Raw genomic sequence first — 26,670 nt, forward strand, 5'->3', positions numbered from 1 at the left:
TGTTCCATGTGTTATTTCTTAAAGTGCAGGTTCCCCATTGCCTCTACCTTTGCCCTCTTTGGCCCTATTAGAAGCTACCCATTTGAATTTAAAGATGCTCAAATCTCTCCAATCTTAATAAAACGTCAACAAAATCCTTCTTTCACCCTACATACCTCTGCAGGTACCACACTCTCTTTACCCCTCTGCAGCCAAACTTTGTTTCAGAGTTGTTGCACTCCCATTCTTCACCCTCCACTCCCTTTATAACCATTTGCAATCTAGCTCCTGCTCTCAACAAGACTAGAATGACAACTTCTTTAATAAGTCCAACAGTGTCTAATAGATCCTTATCTAATTTGACCACTCCCTCTTGCAGACTCTCTTCCCCTGGCAACAATGATACTAAGTTCTCCATTGCCCTCCCTGTAGTCTCCCTTGAGAGCTTCTCTTCCTTGGTCTGTGGCTTAAATGTTAGTGTTCTCCTGGCTATTCAACGCTGCCTGAGCTTCCATTACTATCTCTCTGCTGCAGATTTCCAAACCTTCACCTCATCTAAAATGTCTATCTTGAGCTCCAAACTCAAACTCTGAAACGTGTCTGTACGCATCTAAAATTCAAGTTATTTAAAACTTAACTCATTAAAACTCCTACCTTGGGTGGGGACTGACTGACAAGGGGCATGAGGGAACTTTCTGGGGTAATATTGTCTACCTTAATAGAAATTTGGGTTACACAGATGTATGCCTGTGTCAGAACTCAGGGGATGTACACTGAAGATTCACAGGAACATGCTAATGTCTACAATATACTTTGAAATTCTTCCCCCCAAAATATGATGTTTTCAGGACTGGCTAGAAGTATAGCTAGGTAGTAGATACATGATACAGCAAGGACAGTAAAAAATGTTAAAGGCAAAATCTACATGCTGGCTATACAGGCGTTCATTGTAAAATTCTATCAATGTTGCTGTATGCTTGCAATTTACCACAATAAAATTTGGGGGAAAAACGGTTTCCATCCCAAACATGCTCCTCCCCCTTATCTCAGTATAATCACTGCCACCCAACAAGTTGTGCAAGGCAGGGATCTGGGTGACATCCTTACTTCTGCTTCTCCACCCCTACAGCCAAACCACTAGGGTCTGCACTTCTTCATCTGTCCACGGTGGGTCCTTCTCTCCACCCTGACTGCCAGCCCCCATCCCCTCTCTCATGGAGTAACTCAGTTTCTTCACTAATCTTCTTCAGTTCTGCCACTTCCCAGTCCACTTCCACACATTAGTCAGAATGACTTTCCTAAACCCCAAATTTGATGTTAATCCTCTGCTTAAAATCCTACAAGAGTACCCAACCGACTTCAGGATAAAGTCAGAAGTCTTTAAAAGACCCTCTAACACTTGGCTCCATTTCCCCTAACCCCACCTTCCTCCCCAATCACTCCTCTCACTACCCCTTCTCCACACACACACTCAGACTCTAAGCTCTAGCTACCCTGAAATACCTGCCACTATCTAAATGTGTCATCTTCTTCTCTGGTGGGGGTGAGAGAGGGAAGGGCCCTCCAGGCCATTGTAATGCTTTTCCCTTCATCTGGAGAACTTCTCCCTCTTCTCTCCCTCTGGCTCACTTGTTCAGCTAGCAGTTTACAAGTTACTTCCAGTACCTTTCTTTAAGCCCTCCCACTCATACCTAAGACCTGGTGTCCCACCAATTTACACCCATGCTCTCTATGCTTTCTCCCATTATAGTACTGTATTGTACTTAACTGTTCACTTGTATTTCTCCCGATTACACTAAAAGTTCCTGAGTGGAGGGATTATTTTCTGTGGCCTATTATATTCTAACACCAGCACAGTGATTGGCATATAGTGGACATGCAACAAATCTGAACCAATTTATCACTTAGTCACACAGACTTCCATTCTTATGGGAAACCAAGTCTATGCTTCACAAAATGGAAAAAAGAAAATATAGATCCAGTGATGTTACTTACTAGAAAACCTCTTTCTTCAACACTTGAATTCACTTGACACTTTATTTTTAAGTAAATATGACCTTCCAAAGGACATAGAAAGGGTACCTGTGAAGAAGGAGAGTAAATTATTTGTAAAACAGTTTTTCTTGATAAAACATGTATAAATCATGACTAGAGAATATTATGTCTTGAAAACACAGTATTTTCTAAAGCTGGAATATAAAATAGGTGGCCCAAAAGCCACTGGTTCCTTAGCAACAAATGCTTTTGAAGAATAAATTCACTCAGTGTAGAGCTTGATTAAAGCAGAACCCTAAGTCCCAAGTAATGTGACAAAGAAAACACAGATTTAAGAAGAGAATACATGTGTTTATCCATTCCCTATCAACAGAATATACTTGATAGAAGATGGGATAAACCAATTGGCATATTAAGACAATATAATATTATTCAGCAATAAAGAATAGTGAACCGCAGAATGGAAACGTTGATCCTCAAATTCATATGGAATTGCAAGAGGCCCCAAATAACCAAAACAATCTTGAAAAAGAAAAACAAAGTTGAAAGAATCATACTTCCCAATTTCAAACCAATCCAAAGCTACAGTAATCAGAACAGCATGGTACTGGCATAAGGATAGATATATAGACCACAGGAATAGAATTGAGAGTCCAGAAATAAACCCATACATATATGCCAGATTGATTTTCAACAAGGGTACCAAAACCATTCAATGAGGAAAGAGCAATATTTTCAACAAATGGTGCTGGGGAAACTGGATAGCCACATGCAAAAGGGTGAAGTTGGATCCCTACCTCATACCACATACAAAAATTAACTCAAAATGGATCAATGACCTAAATGTGAGAGCTAAAACCATACAACTCTTAGAAGAAAAACAGAGGAGTAAATCTTCAATGATCATGAATTTGGCAATGGCTTCTCAGATATAATACCAAACCATGAGCAACAAAAGAAAAAACAGATAAATTAAACTTCATCAAAATGAAAAACTTTTCAGTATGGAGGTTCCTCAAAAAATTAAAAATAGAACTACCATATAACCAATCAACCCCACTTCTGGGAATTTATCCAAAAGAATCAAAATCAGGCTCTTAAAGGGATATTTGCACTCCCATGTTCATTGCAGCATTCTTCATAACAGCCAAGAGGTGGAAACAATCTAAATGCCCATCAACAGCTGAATAGACAAAGAAAATGTGGTATAGTCTCCTTTCTCCCCACTTCTGTATATGAAACTACTCTAGGCCATCCAGATTCTGTTCTTCTCAGAGCCCAAAGTTTGTCTTTTAGGCCTTGAGACTCTCAGTGTATATTTTCTTATGTGTCCTAACCTACAGCCCCACACCTCTGCACAGCAGATCCTTGAGGTCAATTATCGTGTCCTTCTCATGTTTGTTTCCATATCCTATTGCCAAACCATATCCAGACATTCAATAAATGTTTGCTTAAAGAACATTGTTTGTTTTGTCAAATAATACCCAAATACTCCTATTGAAAAAAAAGAAGGCAGCTGGGGGAGGTGGGGGGATGTAGTACATACAAACAATAGAGTTTTATTCAGCCATAAAAAAGAAGGAAATCCTGTCAGGTGTTACAGCATGGATGAACCTTGAGGACATTATGCTAAGTGAAATAAGTCACAAAAGGACAAATACTACATGATTCCATTTGTATGAGGTATCAAGAGTAGCCAACTCAACAGAAGCAGAAAGTAGGGTGGTGGTTGGCAAGGACTGGTAGGAGGGGGGGAAAAGGGAGTTGCTATTCAATGGGTATAGAATTTCAGTCATCCAAGATGAAAAAATTCTAGAGATCTGCTGCACAACATTGTGCTTAAAGTTAATAATATGGTACACTTAAAAATTTGTTGAGGGTAGATCTCATGTTACATATTATTTATTACAATAAAGAATTTTAAACTTCTGTGTATCAAAGCATAAGAAAGTGAAAAGACAATGTACAAAGCAGGAGAAAATATTTGCAAATCATGTATCTAATAATGGTTTAGTATCTAGAATACATTAAGAACTCTTATAACTCAACAATAAAAAGACAACTCAATTAAAACATTCCAAACAATCCAACTTAAAAATTAGCAAAAGACTTGAACAGACATTTCTTCAAAGACGATATACTAATAGCCAACAAACACATGAAAAGATGTTCAACATCAATAGTCGTTAGGTAATAATTGTTAGCTTGATGATGATGGCGACAATAATGATGAAGGTGAGGATAAGGACGAAGATTTCAATGGAAATCTCAAGTTGCATTGTGTTCAGAACCATTTACTGAGGAATGAGTAAAAAGGAATCTGATTCTTTTATTGGAAGCACATTGCTTTGAACCAAAATAAACATAAGCTAAATTACAAAACCAACAATAAGTTATTGAAAGCAGATTTTTTTATTGCTTGTTTTAAAGTTGAATCATTCTGTATCTATAAAGCTTTCCTTATTCCTTAGATACAAGTATGTTTCCAACATTTATAATCCCAAAACTCATGCTATAGCTTAAACCATGCTATGACTAAATTGTGTCTCCTCCCCATCCCTAACCAAATTCACATGTTGAAGTTCTAACTCCCCATACCACTAAATGTGACTGTATTTGGAGATAGGGTCTTCAAAGAAGTAATTAAGGTTAAATTAGTTTATTAGGATGGGCCCTAATCCAATGTAACTGTGTCCTCATAGAAAGAGAAGATTTGGACACACATACAGAGAAAGACCATGTGAAGACACATAATACAGCTATCTACAAGCTAAAGAGAGAGGGTTTAGAAAAAAATCAACCCTCCCAATGCCCTGATCTTAGACTTCTAGCCTCCAGAACTGGGAAAAAATAAACTTCTGTTGTATAAGCCAAAAAAAACCCCCTCCAAACCCAAAAATTAGTCGTTAGGGAAATGCAAATCAAAACCACAATGAGGTGCCACTTCATACCCACTATGACGGCTATAATCAAAAATATAGAAAATAACAAGCTTTAGCAAGGATGTGGAGACATTGGAACCGACATTACTGGTAGGAATGTCAAACGGTTCAGGACCTATGAGAAACAGTTTGGTGGTTCCTCAAAAAGTTAAACAGAATTAACATATAACCACACAATTCCTCTCCTAGATATAGACCCCCAAAGACTGAAAACAGGTATTCAAACAGGTATTGTATGCCCAAGTTTATAGCAGTGTTATTCACAATAGCCAAAAAGAAACAGACCAAATGTCCATCAACAGATGAGTGGACAAAGTGTAGTATATAACATAATGCAATAGTACTCAGCCATAGAAAGTAATGAAGTACTGATACATGCCATATCATCTACATATACGTACACATACATATAAATTTACCACCAAAGAACAAAAGTTATCTGAGCAATAATTACTTGGTAGGTTATACATAGATAAAAATAAAGTCGCTCTATAATGTATACAATATAGAGCTAATACATTTCATGATGATAATTTTCATCAAATGCTTGTACCATTTTACTTCCAGGCAGATTTCTAAAACTAAGGACCTCATATCAAACACAAGTCTGCATTACAGAGAGGGTAGAAAGCCACAAACATAGACCTAGTAGTGAAAGCCAATGTTGAAATCTATCTGACAAAGACATTTAAGTTCAATACGAAGATGGTCTGGAATGTCCTAAATCCATACCAGATGCAATTACTGTCATGATGTAATGACTCTTCACTCCCAACCATGGCTGATTTGCTAGCTACAGAGACACACACAAAAGTATATCTAAATTCTGTCCATTAAATCTACTCCAGTGTGCTTGGTTAGGGGGATACATAGAAAGGAGTTCTACTTCCATTACGTGCTCAGAGCTCCACTTCCAGTTAGGATGTGAAAGGTCACAAAAGACCACCATTTCTACTGCAACAACAAGAAAACAATGGATAAGCTAAGAATATCTTATTTTCCTTAAAGCTATCTAAGAGTTGTGCAAGCAAAAAAAATTTAATGGACCAAATTCCAGTAAGGAATGTACCCTTCCTGGGTGAGCCAAATCAGGGGTGGCCACTTTATTCCCTGGGAGCAAGAACTGACAGAGGAGCATGATGGCAATAGGCAATGAATTTTGCAGGGAAAAGGAAAAACCAGTGAAGTCTTTAACAGCTAAGTGAAGACTGTCTACCTAGATGAGCATCTCAAAAGAGCCTAGGGTCAGAGCTAGCCCTCCCTACCTGCCAATCTCCCCTACTCCCCAGAATTTTGCTGAGTAAATGCTAATGCCACAAGCCAGAGGCAGATCTGGAAAGCAAAAAGAAATCTTGTAGACTTTCAGAATTTAGATCTCAAAGTTCTACTGAAAGGAGGGGCCTAACTTCACTCTCAAGGCATTTGAAACAAGAGTTGAACCCAACTAACTAAAGCACTATCTCAGCTCAACTTCTGATTATACTGAGAGACAAGAGGGTGTTATTACCACCTACTTCAGTCTCTACTGTTCTTTTATAACATAACATTACATAACAACATCACATCACATCACATCACATCACATCACATCACATCTAGCCTATGGTTTAAAAGTTTTACAAGACATGAAAAAGCAGGAAAAGGTGGCCTTTAATCAAAAGAAAACAAAACAAACCCTGTCAATAGCAGATCCACATATGATCTAGATGTTAGAATTACAAGACAGAGACATTTATAATTTGTTAAAGAATTTAGAGGAAAAGATGGACAAAAATGGGTGAGAAGAGGGAGAATTTTGACAGAGAAATAGAAGCTCTAAAGAAGATCCAAATAGAAATTTTAGAATAAAAAAAAAAAAGTTGAAATTGATTCATTGGATGGGCTTTACAGGAAACTGAGGCACATTAGAAAAAAGGATAGATGAACTCAAAGACTGGTAAATAGAAATGATCCAAAATGAAACACAAAGGAAAATTAAAAACAAAAAGTGCCATAGACCTGTAGGAACATAGTCAAGAGTCCAACATACATTTAACTGGAGTCCTAGAAAGAAAAGAAAACAGTGCAGAAGAAATACTTGACAAGATAATGGCTGAGAATTTGCCAAAACGTATGAAACACATGAACTACAGCTCCGTAAAGGTCATTGAAACCTAGTATGATAAAGAAATAACCCAGTATGACAAAGAAAACCACACCGAGGCAGATTAGGGTCAAACTGTCACAAATCAAAATATTTTAAAATATTAACATCAGAAAAGGGGAATTCCCCAGCGGTCCAGTGGTTAGGACTTGGCACTTTCACTGCCAGGGGCCCGGGTTTGATCCCTGATCAGGAAACTAAGATTCTGCAAGCCGAGCAGCGTGGCCGACAATATAAAAAAATAAAAATAAAAAGTAAAAGCAGAAAAGATAAGAATGATAGCTGACTTCTTATCAGAAACAATCAAAGCCAGAAAACAATAAAATGGCATCTTTAAAGGGGTGGGTGAAAGAAAAAACCTGCCAACCTAGCAGTCTATATCCAAGAAGAATATCCTTCAGAAATTAAGACAATGTAAAGAGAGACATCTTTGGATAAACAAAAGTTAGAGAATTCATTTCCAGCAGAAGTATATTACAAAAAATTAAAAAACAAACAACAAAAAAACCTTCTTCCTGAGAAGGCAATAATCCTAGATGGAAGCCTGGCTCTACAAGATGGAATGAAGAACATAAGAACCAATAAATATAAATGACAATTCTTTAAAATATATTTTTAAAATTTCTTTTAAAAATTGATTAAAAAATAACAGTGCATTGGGGTTTATAACAAGGGTAGAATTAAAACATAATGGGGTGGGCAAATGGAATTATACTGTTGCAAGGTTCTAATTGTTGTAAGGTACATGAAGTGGAATAACTGTATTTCAAGATAGACTGTAGTAATAGTAATAGTTTAAGGATGCATATTGTAATCCTTAGCAATAACTGAAAAAGAATACAGGCAGGTATAGCTAAAAAGCCAATAGAAAAGATAAAAATGATTACCAAAATACTCAATTAGAAGTAGTCAAGAAAGGAAAAACAAATGACAAAGAACAGATGAGACAAATAAAAAATAAAGAACAAAATAGTAGGACCAGGGTCTGTTAACTTTTCGTGTAATGGCCCAGACAATTAATATTTTAGACTTTGAAGACCATACAGTCTCTGTCACAACTATTCAATCTGCCATTGTAGCATGAAAGCAGCCATAGACAATACATAAATGGGCATGATTGTGTCAAATACTTTAGTTACAAAAACAGGCTGCTGAACTTTTGTTAATAATATATCAATATCAGTTCATTAATTGTGACAAAAGTAACTTAAAAAAACAAACAAACAGGCCAAGAGCCAGATTTGCCTGTAGGCTGTAAGTATGCTTGCTTTGTGGTAGACTAAACCCAACCATATTAGTATTGCATTAAATATAAACGTACTAAACACTCTAACGAAAAGACAAAAAATTGTTAAACTGAATAACAAAATATGACCATAAAATATGCTTATGAGACACTAATTTGACATATAGGGACAGGTTGAGAATAAAGAATGGAAAAAGAGCGAATTTCCTGGCAGTCCAGTGGTTAGGGCTCTGCGCTTCCACTGCAGGGGGCATGGGTTCCCTGGTCGGGGAACTAAGATCCTGCATGCTACGTGGCACGGCCAGGGGGTAAAAAAAAAAAGAATGGAAAAAGATATACCATACCAACACTAATCATAAAAAAGCTGATGTGACTCTATTAATAACAGACAAAGTAGACCTTAAGATAAAGATGACTACCAGAGATAAAGTGTTAACAATTCATCAAGAAGATATAATAATCTTAAATATTTATGCACCTAATAGCATAGCTTTAAAATACATGAAGCATAAGCTGACAGAACAAAAACTAAGTGCCTAAAATTGAGACTATGTTACTCTTACTAGTTGGAAGTTTGAGGGATTGATATTTTCTTCCCAATAAAATCATGCTTTCTGTCTAGCATGAAAATATTCACATAAGAAATATTTTAAAATAAATCATTCTTATCAGTCTATTAATAATGAAGAGACCTCATGTCAAAAGTATCTTTTAAATTATAAAAGCTGCTTAAGTACATGTGATAATTTTAAATGATTCTGAATGTGAATTAAAGATTATAAATATAAGAAAAATTCAATTGGAGAAGTATCATTAGAATAAAATGGTAACATCCAAATATTTAAAGTCATATTGACTTCTGGGTCAAGATAGAAAGGGGGATGCTTTAGTCTGTCATTCCTGCTGCCCAGTGAAGAAGAATGACACCCTGGTTGGAATAATCTTAGTTCAGTCTAAATTTGAAAGTTTTTACTGTAAGGTTGGTTTCCAAAAATTTAGTCCTCCAGCCTAATAAAGGTAAGTTAAAGGGGGGATTCTTGGCCAAAAAGTATGGATTTCAATAGACTAACTCCATAAAATAAACCTTCAACTTTCTGAATTTCAAAGGCATCTATAATGTAGAGTCAAAACATCATACGCCTCATTATTATAATTGTTATAAATTCCCTTGCCGTTTTCTTTTCTATATTGTCAATGTTAAGTTCCTTAGCCTCTCAATGCTAATTAATACAATTCTACCATTTAGCCCAGAGAACGCTCCTGGTAAGAAGAATCTCAGAAAGATGAGAAGAAAATGTTCCCTCTTACTCTACAGCTGTGAAAAGTAGACAATATTCTTGGTTAGAAGCTTGTCCTGAAGTGAACAGAATATTCACATAAGAGTCAATGTCACTACACCCTGTCAAGTGTGGAGACGTGAGAAAATGTATGATCCTATTCTGTTTTCTGTTTAACAAAATGGTCTTTTAAGATTATCAACACCTCAAAGATTATCGTTAAGAGGTGTAAAATGTACCCTATAATCAGGGTGACTGTGTAATTTTTTATACGTCAGGATATTTCTGAGCGAGAATAATTATACCTGTTAATAATTAAACCAGACCAACAGGCATAAACCAGGATAGCTTTGGACACACCAGAACATTTAATCACTCCTTCTACAACCTCAAAATTCTACAGTGCTAATCAGTTGTTTTACCTCACAGGTGTTTGCCCTAATACTATTTAAATTGACATCTCTATTTCCTGGAAGGTATAAATATCTATGACATTTCTTTAAGTCAGAAGATGAGTTGTGGATATGCTTCTCCCTTTATCCATAAAAGTATAGTAAAACCTATGATTATTTTGGATTCTCTATTCAAAGAAAGGATTTGAGAGTGTGACTCATTGAAATTCATAATTTAAATTCCAGGACGTCAGACTTTACATCAGATATCTATAACCTCAAATAAGAAAGCAATCCGTTATTAGTGGTATCCTAAATTTATAGAGCAAACACTCTGGGTTAACCTCAACAGAAATCTCATTCTGAAGGGGATCTCAGAGATAACCCTGTGACTTATCTTTATTGGTCAAGACACCAGTAAGATAAGCAAATGTTCCCTTGCACTGATTGTCTCTGGTAGGATATGGGAGACTTGTTTACTCTCTCAAATTTAACCAAATGGGATTATTATGTGAATATACAAGGTCTTCCATTTTTCCCACCAATTTAAAGAACATCTAAACTTAACTATCTTAAATATTCTCCTACATAACCACAAGGTATTAGAACAAATATTTGCTCCCCCCGCCACTCAAAAAAGCACATCTGTGACAAATTTTACATCTAAATTGTATTGTATTTGACTCAGGAAGAGACTTTACAGTATTGGACACAACCATTAAACTGAGTGACTTGATTTTACACTCAGATCAGGTGGCTGGATATTTAAGTTATAATTTCAAAAATTTTTTTAAGAGAATGGACATATAATTTATTTTTAATTTGTGTGATGTTTTAAATTAAAATGGCAGTGAAAAAAATTTTTAAAGAGCAATCAGTCTATATTTAACATATGTCATTGAAATCTCTTTCATTTTAGAGATTCATGAAATCTCTTAAATATACAGAAATTGGCTATGGGACAACACTGAGTAAGGAATACAGTTCACAGAACCCCAGTTCTTATGTTTACCTAATTTGCAAATCTTGTTTTAAGAATTTAAAATACGACTTCTCTGGTGGCACAGTGGTTAAGAATCCACCTGCCAATGCAGGGGACACGGGTTCGATCCCCAGTCCGGGAAGATCCCACATGCCGCGGAACAACTAAGCCCATGTGCCACAACTACTGAGCCTGCACTCTAGAGCCTGCGAGCCACAACTACTATCTCCACTTCATTTAGTTGTTTTTCTGGGGTTTTTTCTTGTTCCTTCATCTGGTACATAGCCCTCTGCCTTTTCATCTTCTCTATCTTTCTGTAACTGTGGTTTTTGGTCCACAGGCTGCAGGATTATAGTTTTTCTTGCTTCTGTTGTCTGCCCTCTGGTGGTTGAGGCTATCTAAGAGGCTTGATGGGAGGCTCTGGTGGTGGGTCGAGCCACAACTACTGAGCCAGCACGCTGCAACTACTGAATCCTGCGTGCCTAGAGCCCATGCTCCGCAACAAGAGAAGCCACGACAATGAGAAGCCCACGCACCACAACAAAGAGTAGCCACCACTCGCTGCAACTAGGGAAAGCCTGCATGGAGCAACGAAGACCCAATGCAGCCAAAATAAAAATTAAAAAAGAAAAAACAAGAATTTAGAATAAAACAAAAAGTACTATCCAGCATTTTGCAAATTAGCATATTTATACACCCACAAGATGATTGTGATTGATCTTCACAAAGATATTAAAAATCCTAAAAAAATTTCTAAAATATATGAATATATTTAGTATAATTTTAGCATTAAATGAATTTTAATTTAAAAATTAATAAACAGAGCATCACCAACATAGCAACATACCTATTAGCCAATTAAGACCACAGAAGTTTTCTACTTTTACTTAAAACATTACCAATAGTTCTTTCAATAGAGAGGAGGTCAACAATATTGAATAAATTTTAGCTTTAGACATAGTTATTAATTTGGTATTTGGTACCCGGAAAAATCAATGCTGAAGTGACTATAGAATCTTAAAGAATTATAACATGAAAAAAGAATATAAAAGCCCAAATACCAAACAGGCATGAAAAAAACTAGAGAACTTTTAAAGAAAGCTTTAAAGAATTATGAGAGTAAAGAAAAAGATGCCCATCTACAAGGGTCTAAAGAAAGAATAATTTACATAATGTCCTTAATTATTCAAAATAACCAAGAAGACATGAGAGTGGTTAGTAAAACAAATACATAAGGGCCAAAAATTAAGGACTAATTTTTAAGCTCATTAGTTTCAAGCAAAGAAAATATGGCAACCTTTTCCTGGAACATATAGCCCAGTAGCTCTCGCTCTTTTACATCATAATTTATCTAAAACAAACAAAATAAAAGACAAAGAGAAAAAAAGACCCAGAATCACTCAATTTGTTAAACTAGCTGAATTACTAAATTAAAAGTTACATGAATTTTTTTAAACATCACTATATTCTAACTACAGAAATCTCTTATAATATTTTTAAATAGTCTGTATTATACAGCAGAAGCCAACACTAGGACTAAAGTTTGCCTCTACTTCTCTTACTACTTAAAATGGTCTTGTTAGCTATTAAATATTTAGTCTTTACAGTGTGGTGAAAAAGCACTCAATATGGTAGTGACACTACACAGATCTGAACTATGAAGTCTTAAACTTGGAGAGGAAAGTATGGGAAGGAAATCCCTTAGATTCATGAGTACTTTTCCAAGAAATTAATCTATCTTTCCCTATCTTGTCAAAACTAAATCCAAAAAATGTTGGTCATTTCAAAATATTGGTTTCAAATGGGCAAGAAACTATGTTTAAAACTGGAAGCTTAACATCTATATGCAAGAAGCAATACTTTCTTAGTCAGAATTGACATTTAGAATAAACCAGTATATGCTGCGTTGAAGACTTAACTATTAAGATACAGGGGAGAAATACTTCCAACATCAAAAAACGTATCATGCAGCTAAACCCATGTCTAATTAAGATGTATAATTCTAAGAACATACATATTCAGCCAAAGATTTCAAATACTTGAAAGTACTGGGACATTTTCACGGACCTAGTTTTTCTATAAATAAATAAATAAATTTGGATTACCTTGTCCAGAGCAAATTTTGTATTTCCTACTGAAGATAATGACAGCGTGTAAGATCCAACAAGGGCAAAGTTGCTGGTACGCACAGCATTAAGACTGGCCATAACTAAAGAAAAAGGAAATGAGGTTTAGTTCAGAGTAACTTTGATAAGTATAAATAACAATTCCTCACCCCACTCTAACAGAATGAAATTAAACTGCCACAGAAAAAACTGCTTCATTTTCCTCTATCTCTAAATATGGGTGTGGGGCAGGGTGGGGGGAATAAAACATCAACATATTTCCTAATGAAAGAAAACTGTTAAGTATTTATATTTAACGTAAGTGAGGTACAGGCACATCTTAACATTTGAGACAGATGTGTTTTTAAAGATACAGAACCTAAAAATGTGCGCATAAAAAGCAATTTTCCTATCAGAGATACGAAAAATTTCATTGCTGTAGTCTAGGATGAGTTAATGAGCAGCAGGACTTTATCTGCACGTTCTTTTTAGTTATTCTCTTGTGCCAAGAAACAGAGATCAAAAGTCCAAAGGTGAGCGAAGCCAGCTCAATCCTAATCCCCTTTGGAAAATTTAGGCCTAACGCCACTCTGGAAAAGTCTTCCCTGGCCTACTGGCACTCCAGTTTCCAGTGAACTAGAAAGATGCTTTTCCTGACATGATGCGATGCCAGTCATGATCAGTAAAGTTAAAACAGGTGAACTCCTCAGTGTGGATAGCACAAAACAAATCTACAGAACAAGAGAAGATAGGGTGAAGAGTAATGCTACCTGCTGCACTTGTCAAGTGACTAGGTATCCTATGTGTACTGCCTGCTAGAGCCTGAGCAATGTGCTGTTTGGTGGCCTGTGGTGGTTTCAGACAGCAGGTTATTCTCGCCAGTAATCTTATATGTTACTATCATATAGGAAATATTATTCAAAGGAGAGTAAGGTAAACACTCATAAATCAAGATGGCTATATGTATAAGTATGCAATTGCTTATATCCTAACGTTTCAAATAGTTCAAGATCCACTCACCTGAAGAATGAAGGGTGCTTTTCTAAAAAAAAGGTGTGAAGAACATAAGTTATTTTCTTTATTTGATACAAAGATTTAAATATTAAGTACAAACACTACAAGGACTATATTTCAGAAAACATTATTTTTTCCTTTTAGGATATTTTAAAGATTCCCAAAGCACTAAGGGTTTAGAAATGGTTAACCAATTTCCAATCGTATGTGTAAGATGAAGATTTCTCAAGGAACTTCAACTTTCAAAAAATTCTACTTACTGTGGTTACAGATGTGAGAAGTCGCTTAGGAGTAATAGCCTGGAAGAAAAGATAACTTAGTATATTTCCTATTAAACATTATGATTAAAACTAACCAAACTTGAGATTCTCCCACACAGAAAATAATTCTTAAATATCAATACATTATATTTGAGTCTTTTATTCCGGCTTTACCCATACTGTTATTCCTTTTTTCTTAAAGCTAAATAAAATTCTTTTAAATGATTTAGACAAAGAACAAAAGAGCAAAGGCTAGGAAGGACAGAAACAAAGCTGTTTCTATTCCTCATGCTTACAGTGACCACATCATTCTTAAGTCTGGTTTAGAGGAGTTAGTAAGACAAGAGTTCAGAGGAAAGGCCTGAGAAAAGTTTAAAGAGATAATAATAGTTGTCAAGCAGATATGGAGAAAACAGAATTGTCTAGCCTGAGTAATATCGGTAGCTTATATTTAGGGTCATGGTCACTCACTGCAAGTTTACTCTCAGTATTCATACCTATACCTATTATGTGCAGTAACTAGAAATTTAAGGCATAAAAATGACCCAAAAGCTTGATAATTATTAAAAATTATACATAATTTTAAACAGACATTATATCTCCTATTTCTGATTATATTTCTACTGGGTTTCTTTCATTCTCACCTTTGACTTGTATGCTTTTTTCTTCTTATCAGGGCCTGAGGGATCTTTCTTTTGTACCTACACACAAATCCAAAGCATAAGTAACTTAAAATCTGATGTCTTTAAGAAAAATACACTATTAGTTACTTTAGAAAGCTTTAACTGCTTACCAAGCTGTAAACTTCAATATTTATTTCAAAGTCATTTGACACATCCCGCCTGGAAAAATAAAAATATCAAATTATGCCATTAAAAATTATGCCACAAATACTGTTACAAGACTGAGAGTAAAGGAATTCACTGTGTTTTAAAACTAAAGACAATAGTTATAAACTATTAAAGAATATAAAAACTGGTAAGAACAGTCTATTTTTTCCTATAATACAGGTCAAACATTTTCTTCAGCATTTTACAACTCAAGATCTTAAATAATAAAAGTAGTTTTTCTTCCAAACTAGATTTTGACTCTAGTTTCAAAATAAATCTCTGACACTAAATATAAATGTCTTTCACTGAGACTTAATGTTAAGTACATTAAGAGATTTAAAGTATATATTAAAAAATTGTGGTCCAGATTTTGCATGTGTGTGTGTGTTTTGTGTGTGTGTGTGTGTGTGTGTGTGTGTGTGTGTGTAGTAAATATATATGTTAAAACACTTCAAAACATCAAATACCTACAGTCACGTGGAAGAAACATGCTACTCAATGGAAGAAAAGATCGGAAACATAAAAGAGTTACACCAACAAACTGAAAAATGAGTTATTTGTCCATATAAAAACAATAAACATACTGCATTTCAAAGATTATAAATTCTACCTGGATGCTTAGACTGTATTAACTCTATTAAAAAAGAAAAGTATGTTTGAACCATCAAAAGCCTAATTTACTTACAAAGTAAATGTAGTAGTGAATGTTAGAGCATCGCCATTAAGAGAATTTGAGGTACTTGCTAATGGTGTGGCTACCATATTTTCAGCTCCTGCTTTTAGTATAATTAAGAAATAGTAATTTGCTGCATCTGTAAGAAATAATCACATTACCTAATAAGCACAAGCAAAATCAGATTTAGCTAATCAGCATTCTGGAAGACCAAATGAATAAAGTAATACTGCAACTGATTTACATAAAATTCATTTTAAATTTTCTAAAGTCAACTTTTCAGACACAAAAAGACAAGACATAAGCAGACAGACATGTTCCTGGAACAGCATCTCCAAGGTCTCTTCCTTTTAAGTGAACTGAAATAACTTCGCTACACATTCCTCAGTTTCTGCTGACTTCAAATTTTACCTATTGACCCGAAATTCTTTAGCTAATAGTATACATCTCAAAAGGGTAAATTCTGGTTTGTTATTTCAAAACTGAGATTAAAATACTATATTTCTGTGAAAGTTACCATCCTGCCCTATTTTTCAGATACTGGTGCCATAACCTTTATCCACTTTGTTTAAATATGATTTTAAGTAGAATACATAGCTTAGAAAAGTTTATTTATTCAATCTAGAGGAATAAAGGGAATAAAATTTCAATAGAAGTATCTACACTGTGATGCTCTTCACTCCCACAACCAGTAATTCAGGATTCAAAGAACAAATTTACATGACGGAGTGAATTTTAAATAGAATAGAGTAAGTAAATTAAGTTCTTTTAGATGCCCAATACTTTCCACAATAAAATTAATGAAAGTCAAATGGTCTGTTGTGTCAGAATAACTCATCTTAGTAATTTATTTTATGTTCAGTATTACGTTTAACAAGCCTTACTTTCAGTTAGACCTATGTCTGTTATTGTATGGATCAGTAAGACCATATATGAAATTTTTCCTTGGTTATTTTTATACACACATCTACATAAAAGGAACTAAAGGCCTGAGATACAAGCCTTGTGTCTTTATGCATGCTCTACTTGTTCCCATTTGCACAATTCCAATCTAGGTGAGGTTCATAATTTAACATATGATCTAGAAGTGAGTAAATAAAAATCACCATACCTGGTTTCTGAACTGTACTGCAGACAAAATCTGCTTTTAGAGGCAAGCGGATTTCTGACAAAGTAATTGATCCTTTGGAAGGGACAAATTCACTTTGGGATATGGGACCAGCCTTATTCTTCCTCTGAGGCCCTTCATTCTTCAACTTATTCAACTCATCAATCAAAAGTGTTCTCTTCTCAGCTATGTAGAAATATGCAATATTTCAAATATTAAAACTGCAATTGTTTCTAAATGAAACCAATTCAAGAAAATGCACTCATGTGGCAATTGTATACAACACCAAAGACAGAATCAGTAACTCTTCCTTCATATAAACAGGTGGTAGGTAGTTAGGTAAAACCTTGATTGCTCAATCTGTTCACAAAATCCTTGTAATTTAATATTTCAACTTTTGGTCAGTTTTCTTGCATGGTTAATCTCTCCATCCTAACATGCCCTGTCATCCACCACCACACATACATACAACAAAATTCACATACTTATTTTTAGCTATACGTATATAGACAGGTACAGAGACAGAGCATGTATGTGTGTGTGCATAAAGAGTACGTATGTGTGTGAGTTCATGTATTCATTCTTAGCATACTCTTTACACTACATTTCTTCAAATGCATTCAAGGTTCTTTCACCCTTTCATGCAGACTACACCTTATTTTACATGTAGTGCTTTCACAAACCTTATAAGAAACAAAAAATAGATCAGCTGAAACAGATTATCAAAAAAGACCTTTCTCTAAAATTATAAATTTCTGAATATACTAGACAAAATGAGTTTTTCCTGGTTCGAAATTGTGTTGGAATTGTTTCAGGTGTATCACACATACTTGCAATTAGAAGAAGTCTTTCTGCTTCAGCTTCTTCCAGCGACCCTTTTCCATGCTCTTCATCAACACAACAGTTAAGAGCCTGGCTAGCCTGATAGATCACTGTCTGCTGCAAATTTATTTCATTATTGAGTTCCTAGTGAAACCAATGAGAGGAGGAAAAAAACTCACATTTTTAATCACCATTTTCACTTTATTTAAACTTTAATTATAATTTATCCAATTGGGTAATTTCCAAAATCTCCAGAGAGGGAAGTCAAAACGTTACAGTTTCACTGTTCAAGTTTCTAGACTATGCACCAAAAAAGAGGACTTTTCTCAAACTGAATTCAGGATTAAGCTCCTGAGCTCCTGCATGTCACACACTGTCCTAGTCACTCAGGATACAGAAATGAATAAGGCTGGGCTCTTGTCCTCAAGGAGCTCACCATCTCATGCTGTCAAACTTCCAAATCCCCTTTCCACAGTACATACCTGCATTTTCTGTTTGATGTTAACCTGACAAGGAAAGCCATTCTTTTTTTCATTCAATTTTGAAGTAACATCTTCCTTCCGAACAATCACCTGCTTTATTGAAGGACGGTCTGTTTCTTTGACTCTTTGAGATCTATATGCATCAATGCTTCAGGAAATAAGTTATACTCTATTAGAAATCCAGCAACACACTAAGCACTATCCTTTGTTGAACATATCAGCAGAATATTGATATTGCAACATATCAGTAGAACACTTCACTAGAATGGAAAATGCCATTGGGTGAAAGAGAGGCTTACCAAAGCTATTTCAAAGTTTTATAAAGGTTAATACTAATAACGCTATAATTATAAATAACAAAACTTGTTATGTCAATCTAAACCATGACCCTTAGTGAGTGAATGTCTTCTAAGATGTTCTCACCTATAAGGAAGATCATGATCTTCAGAACCCATACTATCACCAGACTCAGCTCGAGGGACACGGGTTCTTTGGAATTTTCCTGGCTTTGGACTTTCATCACTTATGCTGGTGTCTTTCAATTCCCATCTAGGCGAAGAAACTAAATTCTGCAGGAAGGCACATCAGATATTAGATTTTATGGGTGACATTGATTCTAAATGAGAAATCTGAGGAATTGAATGACTTTATTACCAGAAAATAAATATCCAATAAGTTGACCGATTCATCATAAAAACAAGGCAAACTTTAATAAGTTCCTAAAATGTATATGAATAAAAGTTCAAAGACAGCTGAAGCCTACACTTGTAACTCTTTTTAAAAAATATTTCTAATAGAATCAACCTCCAAAAAAAGGCGCAGTTATTCAATTTAGGGTGATCACTTATAACAGTAGAGCTAGTTCTCAATAAACGTTAGTTATCTATCTGGTGCTAAATACTAATATGCTAATATGATCTAATATGCACTTCAACCCCATGATGCAGGTACTATTTTTAACCTAATTTAACATTTAACTGTGGCAAAGAGGTTAAATAACCTGACCCATAAACATTGGTTAATGGCAGAGCCAGGATTTGAGCCCAAATGTCTGGCCTTTTAAGCCATGTTACAGTTTGGATTTCATCTAAGGCCAACAGGAAACCACTGAAGAGTTTTAAGCTCTCTTTTAAGAGAATTAACATAAGGTTTGCAAAATACCCCTGACTACAGAGTGCCAAATCCCCATGCACCAACTAAAACAAAAAGGGATCCAAATTCTACTTAGTTTCTTTATGTGCTGGGCCTGTTTACATTTAGTCCTTTCTTACCTCTGGACTTACCACACCAACTGTCTGTGCTAATGGAGCAAGTAAAGACATCGAGGAGATATTCAGTGCATCTTCCTGTTCCTCGCTGCTTTCTGCATCTGCGTGATGCATCTCCTCCTGGCTCTTTTCCACATCTAGTTCACCTTCCTCTAGGACATCACTGAAGATGTCATTAATTACTTTGGAACTGTTGATATCATCATCATCATCCACACTCATCTCAATTTCACGTACCACCTCTGAAAAATATTTCAACAGGTAAATACTGTGATGCAGACCTTTAAGAATTAAACGGATAACAGAGAAGACCTAACATTCATATGCTTACTTAATAAACAGGAAGAAAAAGCCCTATGAAAAAGTACCTCCTAAACAAACAAAGCAAAAAGAAATAGAATACTACTAATATAAAGTTCCAATAACATTTTCTAAGTAATAAAGGTGGGAACTATCAAAAGCTGATTCAATTCTTCAGGTTTAAGAAAGAATATTAAAAACCCAGACTGCAAGATAATAGCCAAAAGCTTCAGATTTACAAAAAATATTTTTTCAAATAATTCTTTTTCTATTGTTGGGAACTGCCCTTTCACATTGCAGTCAATAATAGGAAAATATTAACATCACTTAGGGCAGGGTTCACAAAACTTCAAGGGCCACTGATTCCTCTAACCATACATGCAGAGTGTGGAAGGGCAGCACATTTCCTTTCCCTGTGAAAGTGAGTGATAGCCTTAATCAGATTTTCACAGGGGCCTGGGACCTAAAGATAACTGTTAACAGTACTGTATTTTGTGAAAGCTAGAGTATTTCCTAGTGGAAAAAAAAAAAAGAGTATTATAAAATCATATTTTGAAATATAGAACACTGCATATTTGAATATGAGAATACTAATTCTCCTAGCATGTCCAGAGTTAATAAGAGAAAAAGAATGAAAACAACAAAAACCAACCAGTCAGCTGTTCAACCTTTGGGTCTGATGTTACTTTTAAGGACTTTTCCTCTTCTAAAAACAATGTTATTTTCAAAGGGCTAGACTTCGTCATTTCAGATCCAGTAAAACCTAAAAAAAATTTAGGAAAAACCATATGAATATATATAAAAACTTAGAGTTTTTCAATTAAGGAATCTTACATATCTTGTTTTCTGATTATAAAGCTATGCATTTCAAATCCAGAAATGCATAAAGTAGAGAATCCCCCAAAGCACCTGTCTTCTCTTAACTTTCCCATCTCTCTCTTCTTCCCTAGAAGAGAAAGGGGACACTAATATTACCAGGTTATTGTTTGTTCTTCCAGTTTTCCCCCTATGTATACATATGTATATATCCTTTTTTAAAAATTTTTCCATTATTTTATTTTATTTTTTAACATCTTTGTTGGAGTATGATTGCTTTACAATGTTGTGTTAGTTTCTGCTATATAACAAAGTGAACGAGCTATACGTATACATATATCCCCATATCCCCTCCTTCTTGCTTCTCCCCCCAACCCTCCCTATCCCACCCCTCTAGGTGGTCACAAAGTACCAAGCTGATCTCCCTATGCTATGTGCTGCTTCCCACTAGCTATCTATTTTACATTTGGTAGTGTATATATGTCAATGCCACTCTCTCACTTCGTCCCAGCTCACCCTTCCCCCTCCCCAAGTCCATTCTCTACACCTGCATCTTTATCCTGTCCTGTCCCTAGGTTCATCAGAACCTTTTTTTTTTTTTTAGATTCCATATGTATGTGTTAGCATATGGTATTTGTTTTTCTCTTTCTGACTTACTTCACTCTGGATGACAAACTCTAGGTCCATCCACCTCACTACAAATAACTCATTTTCGTTTCTTTTCATGGCTGAGTAATATTCCATTGTATATATGTGTCACATCTTCTTTATCCATTCATCTGTCGATGGACACTTAGGTTGCTTCCATGTCCTGGCTATTGTAAATAGTGTGATCATACTATACACGCTGTTCTGCATTTTGTTTTTCACTTTTTAAAAAGTGTCAATAAAAACACTTAACTAGCAATAGAAAAACACTACTTCAACATAATAAAGACCATATATGAGAAGCCCACAGCTAACATTATACTTAATGGTAAAAGATTGAAAGCTTTTCCTCTAAGATCAGGAACAAGACAAGCTAGAGATAAGCCCACTCTAACCATTTCTAGTCAGCATAGCTTTTTAAAAGTCCTAGTCAGAGCAATAGGCAAGAAAAATAAATTAAAAGAATCCAAATTTTAAAAGAAGTAAAATTATCTCTGTTCACAGATAACATGATCTTATATATAGAAAACTCTAAAGATTCCACACAAAAAAACCTGTTAGAATAATATACAAATTCAGCAAAGATGCAAAATATAAAATCAACACAAAAAAACCAGTTACATTTCTATATACTAACAATGGACAATCTGAAGAGCAAATTAAGAAAACAATTCCATTTACAATAGCATGAAACAGAATAAAATACTTAGGAATAAACCTTACCAAGGAGGTGATAGACTTGTATACTGAAAAGTACAAAATATTGCTGAAAGACATTTAAAAAAAACACAAATATATGGAAAGACATCCCATGTTCATGAATTGGAAGACTTAATACTGTTAAGATATCAATACTACCCAAAGCAATCTACAGATTCAATGCAATTCTTATCAACATCCCAATAGCACTTTTTGGAGAAATATAAAGTCTGTCCTAAAATTCATATGGAACTTCAAGAGACCCTGAATATCCAAAACAATTTTGAAAGAGAACAAAGTTAGAAGACTGACATTTCCTGATTTCAAAACATATTACAAAGCTATAATAATCAATATAGTATGATATTAGCATAAAGATAGACATATAGACCAATGGAAAAGAAGAGAGAGCCCAGAAATAAAACTTCACATATATGGTCAAATGATCTTTAACAAGGCTGCCAAGATAATTCAATGGGGAAAGGACAAATGATGTAGGGAAAACTGGATATTTACATGCAAAGAATTAAGTTGGACCTTTATCTGACATCATATACAAAAATCAACTCAAAATGGATTAAAGACATAATGTAAGACTCAAAACTATAAAACTCCCAGAAGAAAACAGAGAGAGAAAGAAAGCTTCATGACATTGGGTTTGGTGATGATTTCCTGGGTATAACACAAAGCAGGCAACAAAAGTAAAAATAGACAAATGGGACTACATCAAACTTAAAAACTTTTGTGGGAGAGGGGGCAAGGTAGGAGTAGGGGATTAAGAGGTACAAACCACTATGTATAAAATAAGTAAGTTTCAAGGATATATTGTCCAGCACATTGAAAATATTTTATGATAACTAAAATGGAGTATAATCTATAAAAATGTTTAATCATTATGTTGTACACCTCAAACAATATTGTCAATCAACTATAACTCAATTTAAAAAAAAAGTTTTGTGTATCAACCTACTGAATGTGAGAAAATATTTGCAAATCATATATTTGACAAGGGGTTAATATTCAGAATATAAGAACTCCTACAACTCAATAACAAAAAATCAACCTGATTTAAAAATGGGCAAAGGACATGAACAGACACTTCTCCAAAGATGATATACAAATGGCCAACAAGCATGCGAAAAGATGCTCAACATTTCCAATCATAGGAGAAATGCAAATCAAAATCACAACGAGTTAATAACTCATACATATTAGGATAGCTACTGTCAAGAAAACAAAAAATAACAAGTGTTGATGAGGGTGTGGAGAAATTAGAATGCTTGTGCACTGTTGGTGAGAATGTAAATAGTGTGACCACTATGGAAACCAGCATAATAGTTCCTCAAAATATTAAAAATAGAACTACTGCATGATCAAGCAATCCTACTTCTGGGTATACAGCCAAAAGAATTGAAAGCAGGGTCTCGAAGAGATATTTGCATACCCATGTTCATAATAGCACTATCCACAACAGCCAAAAGGTGGAAGCAACCCACATGTCCATCAATGGATAATGGATAAACAAAATATGGTATATCTACACAATGAAATATTATTCAGCTTTAAAAAGGAAGGTAGTCCTGACATGTCAACATGGATGAACCCTGGGACATTATGCTAAATTAAATATGCTAGCCACAAAAAGACAAATACTATATTATTGCATTTATATGAGGTATCTAATCTATATGAGGTAGTCAAATTTATAGAAACAGAATGTAGAATGCTGGTGACCAGAGGCTCAGGAGGGGGAAAACGGGAGTTGTTGTTTAATGGGTATAGAGTTTCAGTTTTACCAAATGAAAGTTCCAGAGATCTGTTCCTCAACAGTGTGAATATACTTAACACTACTGAATTGTACACTTAAAAACTGTTAAGATGGCGAATTTCAGTAATATGTATTTTTACCACTATTGTTTTTTTTTAATTTAACTGCCTATGATATATTAAATGTCATTACATACAAAGCTACCTTATTCATTTTAAGCAGCTACATAATACTTGATTACATGGATTTAGCACAATTTATTTACAGTCTTCTACTGATGTGCATTTAGGTCATTTAAATCTTATTACTATTACAAATGGTGCTACAATTAATATATTTGTACATACACCTATGCACACTAGTTCTAAGAATTCAACTTACAGAAACACTTGCAGAGCACACACACTTTACAATTCAATAGATATTACTGAATTTTTCTCCAAAAAATACTTATAGTAATTTACACTCTCATCAAGTGTATGCATTCTCACTCTGGAAAGATAACTTAAGGAAGAAGGATATTGCATGGCCAGAAATGAAAAGGTAAGTGGAAATGAAGAAATGAATCTGTCTTTTTACACTAGAACAGCATTTCTGCTTTCCAGTCCAATTTCCAAAACTATGGTAGACTGAAATCTACATTTTAAGTGAAGTAGAAATAGAAAACGCTTACCCGTAGGTTCTATACTAGAAGGTTTTGCTGGTGTCTGATTTTCTGCCACCTTTTCTGTTACTGGAAGTGATGGGGTATTTGGACCAACTTGTTTTCTGAGGGGAGTGTTCTGACAGTGAATTTCCTGCAAAAGCAAATGAAGAGATAAACTTTATCTCTCAAAACTATAAATTTTGTCTTTTTACATGTTATTAAATGAAATAAGTAAGAGTCATTGTTCTATATAAGCTTCCTCAGAACAAAACAGATAATGAATGTGAAAGGGTCCAGCCATGTTTAGAACACAAAAGGCCTCGGTGCTAGTTCACATTCTTGGTAATTCATAGTATGTAAAATCTTTTTTAGAGACCAGTAGGCAAGAGAGAATGAAAATCCACATCAGAGTTCAGCTTTAGATAAATCAATTCAGGTGAAAGCCACATATTGGGAAAAAATAATTGTCTCCTCAGAAAGACCAAAACAAATACAAGCAAAACCACACGCCACTTCCTCATCCCTTTCTAGCCACCACCTCCTTGCTCCCTTCCCTTTAGAACCAAACTTCTGAGGACTGCCTATACGCCTGGACTCTGCTCTTCACCCACTACTACCTGCATTCTACCCTCACCACTTCATTAAAAGGCTCTGCCAAGTCACAACAAGCTCCTTATTTCAAAACCCAGTGGTCTCAGTCCAGTCTACGTCTGACAACAAACACTTGGCAATACCAACCACTCCTCCCTTCTGAAAGGCTCTTTCTTCCCCTGACTTCAGTTATACCATACTCAACTGCTTTTCCCTCCCATCTTTTAGGCTGCTCTTTCTGTAGGTACCACAGATGAGTTCTGAGGTGGGGAGACCCCTGAACTCCCCATTATTGTGTTCAGAATTTTCTTTACATGTATATGTGCAACTGTCTGGGGAGGGATTCCACAGGTTTATCAGGAATCATTTAACAAAAAAAAATCATTTAAGAACGGTTGCTTTTTATTTTCCAGAGATGTAGAAGGAAAACCATGAGACTATGACCTACCGGCAACCAAGTGAAGAAGGTGCTTCAAACAGAAGAGAGTGATTCACAATGTCAAATGCTGCTAATAATAGGTCAAGTTAAACACCTGAAAACTGATTACTTTAGATCACTGGTGAATTTGATAAGGGTAGTGGTGAATGCCTGAGTGGAGAGATCAAGAGAGAAGGGAAGAGAAAAACTGGAAGATACAAGTAGAGACACCCTTTTGGAAGAGGCTGGATGAAAAGGAGGCAAAGAAAGGGAGGGGAATAGGAGATCAAAAGAGTTGTTTTTGTTTTAAGATCACAGATAATAGCTTGCTTTATGCCGATGGGAAGGATTAGCCCATTCATTCTTTCTTCCAAAGACAAATTTACTGTGCTCCTACTGCGAGTCAAGCACTGAGAACACAGACAGAGATGAATAAGGCTCTCATAGACAGTGGTGAAAAACAAAGTTAAAACAATTATAGGAAGATAAATATTCCAGTGAGGTAAAAACAGGATGACATGGGCCCAAAAAAGCAGGAGGGGGACTGGGAAAAGGGCCAAGTAAAAACTTCCAGAGGGAATTAAAATTTAACCTATTCTTAATGAAGCAGGAGCTCACCACAGAGATATTTCATCCAGAGAGACTAGCAAGGCAAAGACAAAGAGATCTGAAAATATGGGTACATTTGAGAGACTACAAATAGTCTGCATGGCAGGACTGAAGCACATATGTGGAGGAGCAGGGAAGAGAAGACAGATTTCTGAATGGTTCTAGATATCAAGCCAAGCACTTTAGACATTTTTCTGATGTTAGCTATGGGGAGCTCTCCAGGATTTTAAGCAAGGGAATACATGCCTATCTGCCTTTTAGAAATATTTTTCTAGCAGCAGTGGGTTAGATGGACTGGAGAGAAGCCAGACTAAAAGCAGGGTGTTCACACAAAGCTATGGTAATGATTAAGGCAATGGCAGAGGAAAATACACGAGATAAGGAAGCTTGGTGACATACTTAGAAAATGTATCACTGGATGTGTGTGTGCATGTGCTAGAGGCCAGCGGGTGGGAAGACATAGTAACAAGAGGAAGGAGCCAAGGAGGTACTGCCAGATTGTTTTAGATGATGAAGTATAGAGTAAAGCCCTAAGTGAAGACAGAGACTACGTGGGGAAGATATTCCAGCAAAGCATAGAAAGCTCTGCCAGCCAACCAAAGCTCAATTAGAGTTCAGGAGAGAGGTGAGGGCAGAATAGCCAAGCATTATCAGCAT

The 26,670-nt window shown here is 35.4% G+C and overlaps 1 protein-coding gene across 2 annotated transcripts in view; it reads right to left on the reverse strand.

Annotated features, from left to right (window-relative positions):
- The window catches only part of ANLN (anillin, actin binding protein), a 54,040-nt gene that overhangs the window by 9,051 nt on the left and 18,319 nt on the right, over window positions 1–26,670 (reverse strand). Inside the window, exons 8-22 of one of the 2 annotated variants that reach the window (XM_059933612.1) lie at window positions 24,423–24,546; window positions 20,471–20,581; window positions 19,522–19,760; window positions 18,674–18,819; window positions 18,251–18,398; window positions 17,777–17,912; window positions 16,950–17,132; window positions 15,851–15,977; window positions 15,129–15,177; window positions 14,980–15,036; window positions 14,336–14,374; window positions 14,082–14,103; window positions 13,062–13,165; window positions 12,254–12,307; window positions 1,975–2,061 (exon numbers count right to left, since the gene is read on the reverse strand). In XM_059933612.1, coding sequence (XP_059789595.1) covers window positions 1,975–2,061; window positions 12,254–12,307; window positions 13,062–13,165; window positions 14,082–14,103; window positions 14,336–14,374; window positions 14,980–15,036; window positions 15,129–15,177; window positions 15,851–15,977; window positions 16,950–17,132; window positions 17,777–17,912; window positions 18,251–18,398; window positions 18,674–18,819; window positions 19,522–19,760; window positions 20,471–20,581; window positions 24,423–24,546 — 1,626 coding nt within the window. The remainder of the gene's footprint in view (window positions 1–1,974; window positions 2,062–12,253; window positions 12,308–13,061; window positions 13,166–14,081; window positions 14,104–14,335; window positions 14,375–14,979; window positions 15,037–15,128; window positions 15,178–15,850; window positions 15,978–16,949; window positions 17,133–17,776; window positions 17,913–18,250; window positions 18,399–18,673; window positions 18,820–19,521; window positions 19,761–20,470; window positions 20,582–24,422; window positions 24,547–26,670) is intronic. The other variant, XM_059933613.1, reaches the window with a different exon arrangement.

The sequence above is a fragment of the Balaenoptera ricei genome, chromosome 9, assembly GCF_028023285.1.
Source record: "Balaenoptera ricei isolate mBalRic1 chromosome 9, mBalRic1.hap2, whole genome shotgun sequence".
NCBI classification, from domain to species: Eukaryota; Metazoa; Chordata; class Mammalia; order Artiodactyla; family Balaenopteridae; genus Balaenoptera; species Balaenoptera ricei.